The sequence below is a fragment of the Neolamprologus multifasciatus genome, chromosome 3 (assembly GCF_963576455.1).
Source record: "Neolamprologus multifasciatus chromosome 3, fNeoMul1.2, whole genome shotgun sequence".
Classification (NCBI taxonomy): domain Eukaryota; kingdom Metazoa; phylum Chordata; class Actinopteri; order Cichliformes; family Cichlidae; genus Neolamprologus; species Neolamprologus multifasciatus.
The window spans coordinates 35,158,689-35,171,607 of record NC_140441.1 but is presented as its reverse complement, the minus strand read 5'-3'; the positions used below and the strand labels follow the sequence as shown (position 1 = coordinate 35,171,607).

The 12,919-nt window shown below is 38.7% G+C and overlaps 1 protein-coding gene across 2 annotated transcripts in view; it reads left to right on the top strand.

Moving 5' to 3' along the window:
- The window catches only part of LOC146522804 (serine/threonine-protein kinase DCLK2-like), a 30,979-nt gene extending 18,862 nt beyond the window's left edge, over nt 1-12,117 (top strand). Inside the window, exons 4-16 of one of the 2 annotated variants that reach the window (XM_085152959.1) lie at nt 3,079-3,205; nt 3,443-3,568; nt 4,754-4,827; nt 4,922-4,997; nt 5,562-5,667; nt 6,186-6,243; nt 6,328-6,447; nt 6,700-6,846; nt 7,736-7,869; nt 8,886-8,963; nt 9,128-9,224; nt 9,589-9,669; nt 9,793-12,117. In XM_085152959.1, coding sequence (XP_085009085.1) covers nt 3,079-3,205; nt 3,443-3,568; nt 4,754-4,827; nt 4,922-4,997; nt 5,562-5,667; nt 6,186-6,243; nt 6,328-6,447; nt 6,700-6,846; nt 7,736-7,869; nt 8,886-8,963; nt 9,128-9,224; nt 9,589-9,669; nt 9,793-9,924 — 1,356 coding nt within the window. In that variant the 3' untranslated portion in view covers nt 9,925-12,117. Of the gene's footprint in view, nt 1-3,078; nt 3,206-3,442; nt 3,569-4,753; nt 4,828-4,921; nt 5,004-5,561; nt 5,668-6,185; nt 6,244-6,327; nt 6,448-6,699; nt 6,847-7,735; nt 7,870-8,885; nt 8,964-9,127; nt 9,225-9,588; nt 9,670-9,792 lie in introns of both variants that reach the window. The other variant, XM_085152950.1, reaches the window with a different exon arrangement.
- Nucleotides 12,118-12,919: the final 802 nt, after the last annotated feature.

Genomic DNA, 12,919 nt, shown 5'->3' with positions numbered 1-12,919 from the left:
ACATTTATTGTGCCATCTTAGTCATCTGAGAAACAGAAAAATCAGTGACGTAGCTCATTAGGCTCACAATCCATCAAAACTCAAAGGTTGCTCCCTGTGAAACAATAAATTTGAACTTGGTCTTGAACCCAGTTTGGGGGAAGATTAAATTCTGACCAATACTCTAGGAGCCGTAGTGATTCTTGTGAATTGTGGACAGCTGGTCAACAGAACCCTCACCATGGCATGAGCTTATCAGACTTTCAACAGGATGAGATAAAAACTGCTGTGTTAAAATTAACAACATAAAGTCTGCATTAATGTAATGTATCAACGGGACACTTGCTATTTTAGAAAAGTAATTCTTTACATTTGCAAAATTTTTAAACTTCATTGTGCTCAGTCACACCTGTTAGCATAAAACTTGAAATATTAAAATAGTACAAAACCTTTGATAAGTGACAGTAAAGATCAGTTTATAACAACTAAGAACTCTTAGTATTTGTCTTCATTTACAATTGCAACAAATTCCACAGAACCAGTCGCTCTGAAAATGAGTGCATGCTTCTGAAACATTTGATAAGATGGATATTTCAGAAACATTCGTTTGAGTCTGCTCAATTGCAAAACAAAGGAAAAACTACTGACTTGCATGAGATAAGCATCTGCAGAGTCCACCATTACATTGTTGTTCACATACGTTTCTTAAACCATGAACAAATGAGCAATTGTCTAATCTGGAATGTAAAGTGTAGTCATTTAGGGACATACAAAAGTGAGAATGAGAACTTGCAAGTATCAAAAAACAAAGAGTAAAATAAAAACTGTCCTTAACACTAAGGCAATTGTATGCTGTGAGCATATATCTGATAAAAACTAACATAATGCTGGTTTGTAGACCATATTTTGTCTCAATCCTCAGTGCACTCTTGCAGCTTAGCATGCAGCAGTTAATAACAACTTAAGTGATTACATAGGGGTAAACAGATGACAACAAGCATCAGAGTCCTGCCAAAACATTATTTTTGAACCCAGCCAGTTATTGGAAATATTGCCAAAATGAACTTCCACCAAAATGCAACAGCCGGTGAACTTGAAAGAAATTTACAAGTACAGGGACAATATGACATAAGCTTTATTAATTAGCTGAGTTAGCTTGCTAATATTGCAACAGTGGTTGAGTGCACAACCTTAAAGCTAGTGGCACAATACTTGTGATTTGGTCAGTACCACATTAAACCCATAAAAAAGGCCATATTATTAGGTTAAGTTTGGTCATGACACACAAGCTGGACCTTGTCAGCTAAAGTTACATTAGCTAAAGCAAACATTTCGGTAAAAGAGAAAACCCACGTCATGCCATAAATCCAAAACATGTTCCAGCTTTTGTAGCTCTCTTTCCTTATAGTTATAACCAATGTTACTCACCTTGAAAGCATATTCCAATGAAGACAATTAGAAAACGTCCAAGTAAAGTGACCATGTCGTTAACCGCCAATTCCCCATGATGCACCTCGATAGCAGTCACGTGGGACAGTTTTGAATCCTGCTGTGCTCAACTTCCCCACATTGTCAAGTTCACATAAGTTGCTGATTTAGCGGGACATGAGTTTTCAAGTTAGCTTTTTTTTGGTGAAATTGGGACGTTTTTAACTTGTAATTCTATGTTATAACAACAACTTCAGTCATCTATCGTCAAACTGATATAGAATAATATGTTGAAATAACAAACATCTAGAATTACATTTTACAGTGTGATGACTGATAAGAATAAATACAAATAAGTTATAAGTGGAAAAAGTAAAATGGAATACTAATAAATGAATGAAATGCGTGACACGTGCTCGAGAGTGGTCTACCATACTTGATATGATACAGAAACTGGCTGCTAGGGAAACCTGGTAATTGCAGATGTCGTCTGATATCCTCATGTTGGAGTTGTTTCATGGTAATCATAATTAATATTTAATAGGTCCAGCTTCAACATTACAAGTGACCAATGACATTGTTGTGATATCATAGTTTTGTGATGTGGAAACTTTGACCCCAGAACCCTAACCCCGTCCCTGACCTCAGCCTAACACAAATAGAGTAAAGATGTGCAGTTTTCTTCCACATTACAGAACAATGTAATTGGTCACTTGCATTGTTGAACCTGAAGAAACACCAAGGTGTCCTCTTCACACCAGCATTTGAAGCTATGACCAGATACCACGAAACCACGAGTATAAGCTAATTCTCAATACTTGAGTATTTGCCTTTTTCAGTAAATCAATCATTTGTGCAGTCGGTCAATGGCGAGCCATTTTGAGAGCATGGACCAGAGTCTAAATGGAGGAAGCTCCACTGTAGGAGGAAAATAACTTGTCTATACCACAGAGGACTCCTTCACAGTGCCGAGTCGGGACTTAATGATTTAATGTGACTAATGTATAAACTGGGACAACTTAAAGAGCTAATTAGCTAAAATCAAATTTGTTTGTAGTTACTCTGAGAGGCTCTGTGGGTTGATTAAAATCTAGCAATCACTTGCGTCAAAAACTGGGATGTGAGTGGATCTTTTCATATTCATATTCCAACCAGCCCTATGAGCAGTCTCAGCGTTTGTGTGAGGAAACAGGGATGAATTTCACTTTGATGACTGAGCCTTAACTGTAAACCTCTCATCTTTTATACCTGTTCCTATACCTTTGTTCATCCTTCTTTTCTGCATCTTTTCCTCTCCCACTCTTTGTTCTCTTGCTCCTCCCTCTCTCTGAATCTCGGACAGTTTGATGTGCAATTTCTATTTAATCCTCAAAACGGTTCCTTAAACAGCACATTGTGCCTTTGTGTGTGTGTGTGTGTGTGTGTGTGTGTGTGTGTGTGTGTGTGTGTGTGTGTCAGAGCCCATTGAAGCGTTGCCAGCTGTAAACATGATTCAAAATTTCCCATCTGTCATCTGCTCTGTTGCTCTCACACACACACACACACACATGCACACGTCTGGTGTTGCTACAGACACACACACACACACACACACTCTCAACACACATATGCCGCTGCAGCTTTTCCTAAAATCTGATGAATCACAGCGTGTGCTTCTCTTTGTGTGTGCAGCTGACCTGTTTGCAGGATTTTTTTGGGGATGACGATGTGTTTATGGCCTGCGGTCCAGAGAAATTTCGCTACGCTCAGGACGACTTTGTGCTCACACACAGCGGCAAAACACCGGCCTTTGTGAATGGTAACACAGACGCACACCCATCTTTGTATTGTTTGTAGAGTGTTTTTGTGTTTTTTGTTAGCGAATAACAAATTATTTGAATCGTAAAAAGAAAAACAAAGACTCACAAAATTGGGGGAGGGTTTATTCAGTTGTATTTACATGTGCAAATACAAATATGAAAAACATCAAAAACCTGTTAACCACTGAGAGAAAGTGTAGCTCTCAGTTTTATACGACCCTTTTCTCTCTTTCCAGAGTGCAGGACCAAGGTCTCTCGCTCATCTGCCCCTCAGAAAACAACCAAGACCCCCAGCAGCTCCGGCTTCTCCTCCTCTAGGACTCCACCCAAAGGTCCGCCCAGGACAAAGTCACCTGGTCCAGGTATGAAGCAATAAGAAAACCGCCGCTAATAACTATCAGTAGAAAGATATAACAAGAAGTTTTTGTCAGGTTGATGTCACAAAAAGTACATACACAGTTCTTCTATCATCTAAGTGTTGCTAAAAGTCCTTGTTTCTCAGCCTTGGGCATCTGAACTATAACCCTTTATTCACATAGTGCTCTCTCACTCAAATTAAAAAAAATTTAACAACTCGTATAATCAGCCAGTGTTTTCTACACATATGATAACAGCTTACGTAGTAAAAAATAATGTATCTTTAGACACTTTGCTGCAACAAAACACAAACGCAAAACACATCACTTGTTCCTGCCTCTTTACTCGAATCTCTGAAAAATCTCAGACACTTTAAAAGAAATTAAATAACATTTTTGCACCAACAAAGTGATTCCTAAAGAGCTGTTAGCCAAAAAAAACTTATTGGCATATGTCATCTGGCAGTACAGCCTGTCCTCAAAAAGCACTTTTCCACTCATAGCGCTTTATGTAACGTGCCATGGAGGAGCAAAGGGAAAAAACATAACAAAAAAGCAAAGATCTGATTAACAGTAAATTCATATTTCAGTGCAAAATATTCAGCAAAATATAAATAAATTAGCGGTGAAATTTCCACAGCAGACTGTGTGCCAGCTCTTGGTGCAGTGTCAGCACTCACAATTGGGCAAAGCATGTGTGGTAATTGATTTCTGCTGCTTTTTAGCGAAGAGATTTAAAGCATCTGAGGTAGGTAAAAGTCTTATTTAGTGTTGATAGTCACACAGAGATATCACTGGAAGACTCACATGGCCTATCCCTGGTTTAAAGGGATTTAGATTAGTATTGCAATGGTTCAGTTAGTTACATCAAGGGCTACAAAGCAAGATCGTTTCATAATATTTTCACAAACTGGTTAAACTGGTGGTAAACAGCTGTCCCTGTTTGCATGGAATAATGAACATCTGTCAGTGTTCTCTCTGAGTAGAATTGTGGGCATTTTTTCACAAGGGACCAGGTTTAAATTGCAGAAAATGGGCACTCAAATAAGAATTAAGTACATGAATAATTTCTTAGCACACTTAACCATCTGTTTCTTCCACCATATACTTCTTCATCACTGTCTTCAAACTCACACAGGTATGTGTATACAATTATTTTGACCAATCAGATCACTTCCTTCTTGCTTTCAGCTAATGAGACCTCTGGAAAATCATCCAGGTCCAGCCCATCCCCCACCAGCCCCGGGACTCGACGCAGCCTCAAGGTCACAATGATCAGATGATTGATGGATTGTTTTTATTTGTAATTGTTGTTTGCAATAAAAATGTCTAATGGTTCATCCTTACATTTGTCTTCAGATCTCACCTCGTCGTGCTTCCTCCACTGATGTAAACGGAGAGGCCGAACAGCCAGATGACACTGCAGAAGGTGAAGGTGAAGGTGTGTGTTTATCTTTTAATCAAGTCTGCAGTTTGTGAGTGTAATATCTGAAGTCAGTGACCCTGAAATGTGAACTTCTTGGTAACAGATGCAACTTTACAAAAAAAAGCTCCTACATGACACAGAAGTTGAGTGAGTTTGATGGCTGTTTGAAAGACCTGAGAGGCTATAGGCTGAATATCAAAGTGAATTATTTAAAAACAGCTTCTTGATAAAAGTACACATGGTGGCTGAGAACCTCACTGTGTGCCCAGTGCCAGGCTGAAAGCATTGAGCCTCTGGCATCAGTGCATGCTCCCTGGCTTGCACTCTGAGGGTCGCACAAGTGCTTGAAGTCAAAAGACCAAATAAAGGCTAAAAACCTCTGTAGCAGAAAAGGCTCAGTGGCTTAGGAGGGGGTAAAGATGACAGCACATCTGTGACTGTGGGTTTGAAGCAGATTTTTTGAGGTGATTCTTTGAAGGAAGCTGTCAAACTCTGAAACTTTCAGGTTAACTCAGAGGTTGTGTGTTCAGACTTTAGGAAGTCAGTGACATTTTAAAAGTCTTCTTTTCACAGTGAACGGCAATCGAACAGTTTCTTCCTCAACCATCAACGAGAAGTACAAGGTTGGAAAGGTGATCGGAGACGGAAACTTTGCTGTGGTGAAGGAGTGCGTGGAGAGGTAAATAACCATCACATAACTCAGTGAATGCACCTGCTGTTTGCAAACTGATATACTTAATCACACTGAGAAAAGTCAAAAACTAGGAGGGGTAGGTGAAGTTTATATACAAAAAATGCCTCATGTTAGCCCTTTGCTAGATAGTTGCCAGGTAACATGATGCTGTTACAACATATCATGCATAATTCAAGTTTTGTAGATATAAATTAGATGTTATTATTAAAACGTTGCAATGCTTTTATAAGGTATAAGGTGTTATAGGTCCAGAAATGCTAAATGTTTGCTAGGCAACATGATGTGATATACATAAGAACCTCAAGGGACCGAAGATATACCTGTTGGCTGCTGAACTTCTGATGGTCTGATGGTCTTGGAGAAGTTTGTGGTCAAAGAAACAAACACAGACAGATTTTGTGTATTGTTCTCAGGCTCAGTGTGGCCCTCTGAGTGCAGTAGCTCAACACTGGGATTCAGCAGGTGTGTGAATCTGTAATATTTTATCTTTGTTTGACTGACAGGTCAACAGGACAGGAGTACGCTCTGAAGATCATAGACAAAGCTCGTTGCTGTGGGAAGGTAAGACTCACTGATCTCTGACTGAGTTTATGTAAAGTCCTCTGAAATGATGAAGACACCAAACCTCTCTGTGTGTGTAAACAGGAGCACCTGATAGAAAATGAAGTGGCGGTCCTGAGGAGGGTTCGACATCCGAGCATCATCCAGTTAATCGAGGTGGACGAAACGCCCACTCAGCTGTTCCTGGTCATGGAGCTCGTCAAGGTTTCGCCTCTTCTTCCTGTTTTCTCCAGAAAGTGTTATTACATTGGGAACTTTCAGCTGCTTATTGAAGCAAAAACTATGAACTGAATGTTTGTCAGGTTTCAGCTAATGTTGCTGCCTCTGTTTCTCATGTAGAAAAATAAAGAAACCAAAGAACTTTTCAATCACCACAAAAGTTGCTAACACTCCAGTGATCTTATTCTTTTTATGAAACACAACAAATGTATTATTTTCATGCCTTTGTCTGTTCAGGGCGGAGATCTGTTCGACGCCATCACTTCCTCTACAAAGTACAGCGAGCGAGACGCCAGCGCCATGGTGTTCAACCTGGCCGGAGCCATCAAGTACCTGCACCGAATGAACATCGTACACCGAGACATCAAACCAGAGAACCTGCTGGTACGAACATGCACACACCGTATTCACAATACTTGAATTTTATTTTGCAGTTACGTTTTTTAGATTCAGAAAAGATGAAAAAAAATGGTGGAGCTTTTATTTTAACAGTTTTCTGAATTTTAAATCATATAAACTGTCGTCTACAAACAATGCACCTCTTCATTGTTTATTTTACATTTACAATTTTAATATTTTTTGGGGGCGATCGTGGCTCAAGAGTTGGGATTTCGCCTTGTAATTGGAAGGTTGCCGGTTCGAGCCCCGGCTTGGACAGTCTCGCTCATTGTGTCCTTGGGCAAGACACTTCACCCGTTGCCTACTGGTGGTGGTCAGAGGGCCCGGTGGCGCCAGTGTCCAGCAGCCTCGCCTCTGTCAGTGCACCCCAGAGTGGCTGTGGCTACAATGTAGTTTGCCATCACCAGTGTGTGAATGTGTGTGTGAATGGGTGGATGACTGGATGTGTAAAGCGCTTTGGGGTCCTTAGGGACTAAGTAAAGCGCTATACAAATACAGGTCATTTACCATTAAAAATGATTACCTAACGTATGACATGACACGTTTTAATGAGTAATTTTTTTACTTTTTTGAATACTTTGAACATAAATTGAAGGTAAAATATAGTTGTATACCTTGTAAGTAATTTATTTACAATACTTTTTTTAGGTCATTCTTTAAAAAAACTATAGGTTGACGATTTTCCCACTCGTGGGACTAATAAAGGTATCTTATACTTATATATTATGCTGAGTAATTATTACTTCTGTTGACTTCCTGATTTATTTGGAAACATGATTATCAGGTTCGTAAAATACACCTGTGGAGCTGTTTACCTCCTGTTTGCAGTCTTTGTGTGCACCTTGGGAAGATTTCATGTATTTGTATCCCGCAGGTTTGTGAATATCCAGATGGCACTAAGTCATTGAAGCTGGGGGATTTTGGTTTGGCGACAGTAGTGGAAGGACCGCTGTACACTGTTTGTGGCACGCCGACATACGTCGCCCCGGAGATCATCGCTGAGACCGGGTAAGGGAGGTCACAAAACCCCAAATTTATGCTAATCTCCTTTTCTGAAGTTGATTGGGACAGATGGTTGAAAGCAGGAATATTAGATTGTTAGGTCTGCAGAAAAAAGAGAAGAGCACATTTAAAGACCTGTTTTCGGTCTGGTTTCTACAGCTGCATTCATAAAAAATGTAAAATAGCAGATCCAAATAATAAATAACCAATTTAAATTTAAATTTTTGTATGACAGACTTGGTCAAAGGCTGGCTCTTGATACAATGCAATATGTTTTTTGCTTAGCAGAATAAAATAAATTAAAATAAATACCTCTAAAACCCATTAATTTGTCATCATTCAAAAGTTGTGCATCACATTATTTTCCAGCTGTTTTATAAAATGGTAAATTTGAAAGGGTGACAACATTATTTTTAGCAATTAAACATCACTTTGATTAAAGAGTTTGAACATACTGGTGGAGTAACCATTAGAGAAATGTACAAAAATAATAATTTTTAATTACAAATACTGTGAATTTAGGGCAGCTATAACATATACCTTACATTTGGTAGTGGTCTAAATAAACGTAATACATTTGGTGGTTTTATATATATATGTACATTACATATGATGCATTGTTGTCTGATTCTAAAGCTTTAATTTTAAATGGATAATGAATGAATTAAATGAATGAAAAAACTTCAATTTAAAAGAATTATTCAAATTAAAAGACCAAAATTTCACTTTATTAAAATATATATGAATGTTAAATAAATATAAATATTTAAATTTAGCGACAGTTAATGTAATAAGTCTTGAAAATTTGACCTCCAGAATAATTGCTTTGTATCCTGTTGCTATAAAAAAAAATAGTGTTGTTTACAACATGTAGTATAACTTAAGTCAGAAATGTATCAATATATATTTCTTTTATTTTTTGCTTGTAAAGATAAAAAAAAGTAAGAAACCTTTTCTTATAAACGTTTATTTATAGTTGGCCGTCTGTTATATTACACTGTTCTGTTTGTGTATGTGTGCAGTTATGGTCTAAAGGTGGACATCTGGGCGGCAGGCGTGATCACCTACATCCTGCTGTGTGGATTTCCTCCTTTCAGAAGGTGAGTTAGCATAAAGTTGTTGTTTATCCAGTCATGCATGTGTTAATTGTTTCATTTGTTGTATTAACGCAGTCTTGTCTTTTGTATTGTTTTGGTATCATGTGACCTACCATCATTTTGGTTATGTTAATAAACAGCTTCTCCTGATTCTTGCTCTTCCTCAGTGAGAATAATGTTCAGGAGGAGCTGTTTGATCAGATCCTCAGAGGGAAGCTGGAGTTTCCGTCTCCAGACTGGGACACCATCAGCCTTCCAGCAAAGGTACCATTCATGAAGTTTGCAAACAGTAAATACATTGTTTGGTATCCGACATCAGCTCAAGAACAAACATGATTATCTTGTGGCTTCAACATTGACTAAAGCCCTGCATAAGATGGTTTCTGAGTTAATGTTTTTCCAGTTTTTATGAGGTTTCAGTGGTTTGATCTCTTATTTAGTGGGTTTAGGAAGCACAAAACTGAATTTTAACCATCTCAAAATTAGAGGCTATTCAGCAGGACAAAGTGAAAAGAGAAACCACATAAAGCAAAGGCACATAGCATAAAATACAGCAGTGTGACCTAGTAAGCAGCACATTGGTACGGTGTACTGCAGACTGGTAACTGTTGCATGATCTGGTCCTCAGATGCTGATAAGTCAGATGCTGCAAGTGAATGTGGATGCCCGTTTCACTGCCGAGGAGGTCCTGTCGCACCCCTGGGTGACGGTAAGAGCACTCAGACACGTAATCTCGTCAATACTCCAATAATACAGTAATTATTAATTTGGTGGTCATCGATACGCAATGCTTATTTTCATTTTCATAGTAAAACATGGTGTGTTTGTCTAGGATGAGGCTCCTATAGAATCCAACACTGTGAGCAGCGCTGAAGAGCAGAACAGTGGAGACGCACTGGAAACAGAGGAACCAGAAGAATCCCCAATACTTGAAACCAAGCAAGTTCCCTCACCTCTGGTCTAAAACACACACCCCTTATTGAATGGAAGAACAGAACAGTCTTTGTTTGGTCCACTGGAAACCCAGAAAGTTTCTTTATATCTGAACATCTCATTAATTCCCAGACCAGATCGGTTCCCTTTAATCTGGTCCAGAACCTGTTACATGACATCATGTCACCTTAGTTAAATGAGTTTTAACTTCTAGAAGCCAACAACTCTGCTTTGAATTACAGCTTTCTCTCGTTTCCATTTAAAACCAAACCAATCACTTCCTCTTGGCTTTTATTTAATTTCATCTTCAGGAAACTGAACAGAACATATCGGACTTGAAGAAGTTTCTACACCTCTTTCTCTTGGACATGTTCATCCTTCTAAAGACCGAAAAGAGGTCCCACCATTTAAAACCAACCTAGTTCAATCTACTTGACATGAAACAAGTCCCATCATGCTTTGTGAAACAAAATGATTTGGTTCAATTTTCTTCCACAAATATTCCCATTTTGGTTGTGAGGTATAAAACAATTTCCCTCTCTTGTGATGTGGAATTTATCCAATTTCTCCCTTTGCAAGTCAGCAAGTCCTGTCAGTCACCCGTCATCTTTGATTCAGCCTTGAATCGAACATCTGGTGCAGAACCTGTTACTGTTTCTTTAATCAGAAATGTGATTGAAGCCCATTACAGCCACTGGCAACCAACCAAGATCCCTCACTGATCTTTAATTAATTAATTAATTTATAATCTTTACTTTGCTAATTAGAAAGCAAACATTAGTCTGGAAACCAAACAAGTTCCTTAAATATGGTCACTCTGGCTCCCCTGGCCAAGAACCGAAAAAAGTAAATTGAATGTGATTTAAAGTATGTTCAGTTTAATCTTCTTCATCAAAATACATTCTCTCTAATCTACCCCAAACATATCACAAATAAACAGGTTCTCTCAGGTCTAGAACATATCCCCTATCGGGTCATGGAGACATTCATTATTCACCAAGTGGAATCCAAAAAGTCAAGTCAAGAATGCAGATTGTTTTCTATAAATTGACTGAAGAAAGGAAAGGAGGAGGAGGACTGGAAAACAAGCAAATGTGGCCCATCCTATACCATCTGGAAAACCAAATATGTAAGTTAGTGGAAATAATAAGTTTCCTTAGATCAAGTGAAAACCCAACGCTTCCCTTCTTACATGATTTAGAATACAACCTGTGTCATCTCAAACCAACCAAGTAAGTGTTCCCAAACTTAGTTTAGTGTCTGGAACAGTTGTTCACTATTTTGATTTGTTGGAAGCAGTCATGTTCCCTTACTTTTACTCTGGAGTCATTTTGCTTCCCTTGGTTGGATGGATGTACTGTTTGGGGGGGGGGTTTTGTATGTTTTTTCTTCTTTATTTCTAGTGGAAGCTGCACAAGTCTGCAACAATGGGAGTTTGTTGCACTGATAGCAAACCAGTTTCTCTACTGTTTGTTTATCCTGTGAACACCATCCCACCTTTGGTCTGTGCCATTAAAACTACTGAAGACTTTTACAAGACACGTCTCTGCTGCTGATGAGCTCTATTAGAATGCTATTAAATGCCCATTTTGTTGTGAGACACAATGCCCGGCTACTTGAAGGACGCACACTATATCGATGTCGGGACACCATGAAGGTGCTATTCAACTCATCTTGTTTTATGATCCAGTGTCTGATTGGACTGTATTACCATTTCTTGTAAATGGCTCTTACCTCTTATCTGAATGACACTGGAAAAACTGATTGGACGGCTGTAAAAAGGCGTCAACTACTTTCATTAAGATATGAACACCTGACTCATTTTCAAATGCTCCCTCTGGTTTAGAGGTTATCGTTTCTGTAGTCCCTGCTGCTAGGCAACCAGGATGTCTTCCATTTATTCCGGGAAACGTCGCATTTCTTCTGCCTTTGCCCTCCAGCCCTCCTTCTGCTGGCCCGAAGGACGTCTCTCATTTCTTCTACTTGCACCTGCAAACTGGGGAGGTGATTGAGTACTGTGCCTGTTTACACTGCTGGTTAATTGCTTTCTCTTACAAGTTAAAGTCCCTAGAAGTTTGATATTTATGATAGCCACACATGAAGGCTCATTGTGTTTGCTTTGGTTTTGAAGCATTCAGAATTTGTCTGCATTTTGGGAAATTGACTTTTCCTACTGAGAGATACTGGCAAATCTAAACATAGGATACTTCATCAGCTGGAAAAAGACTGGGAAAAAAAGAAAAAATTCTCTGTCCAAAGTTCACATTTTGCTAGTGTATTCTGTATGGAATCTTACGTTAATGCACGTACACCAAGTTTGTGTGTAGATTAAACAAATGAAAATTTACACACAAACATTGAGGTTTATAGTTTATAGTATAGCCAGAAAAGCCTGAACAAGTATGGTTTGCGTGCATTGAGTTGACCATGAACTTCTCTGTAATCAAAGTATTCTAGAGTAAAATTTGAGGCCATCTTTTTTACAACAGAAGGTTGGCTGAAATTGGGTCATGTAACAGGAAAATCAAAAGAATCAAGGGCTTGCAATGACTCCTGACCTCTACCTGATTGAGGTCCTCTAACAGGACATTAACAGAGCTGTGCATAAACATAAACCTCGATGATCTAAGACAGGGATGTCCAACTCCAGGCCTCAAGGGCCGGTGTCCTGCAGGTTTTAGATGTGTCATTGATCCAACACAGCTGATTTTAATAACTAAATCACCTCCTTGACACATCTTAAAGTTCTCCAGAGGCCTGGTAATGAACTAATCATTTGATTCCGGTTGTAAAGAAGAGTGAACCAAAATTCCCGCACGACAGTGAGAGACTGATAACTTTAGCTGTAATAAAGTTATACAGAGAAAGATTACAATTGATTGTAAAAGATAAAAATCATGCGGTGCACTTAGTTTCTTTTTCACATAACTGTGTACTGCACAGAAAGTAAATATGCTGTTAAAATAGGAAGCTAGGTTTAAATAAATATTAAACTACAGCACTTCAAATTGTTAGCAAATATTTAA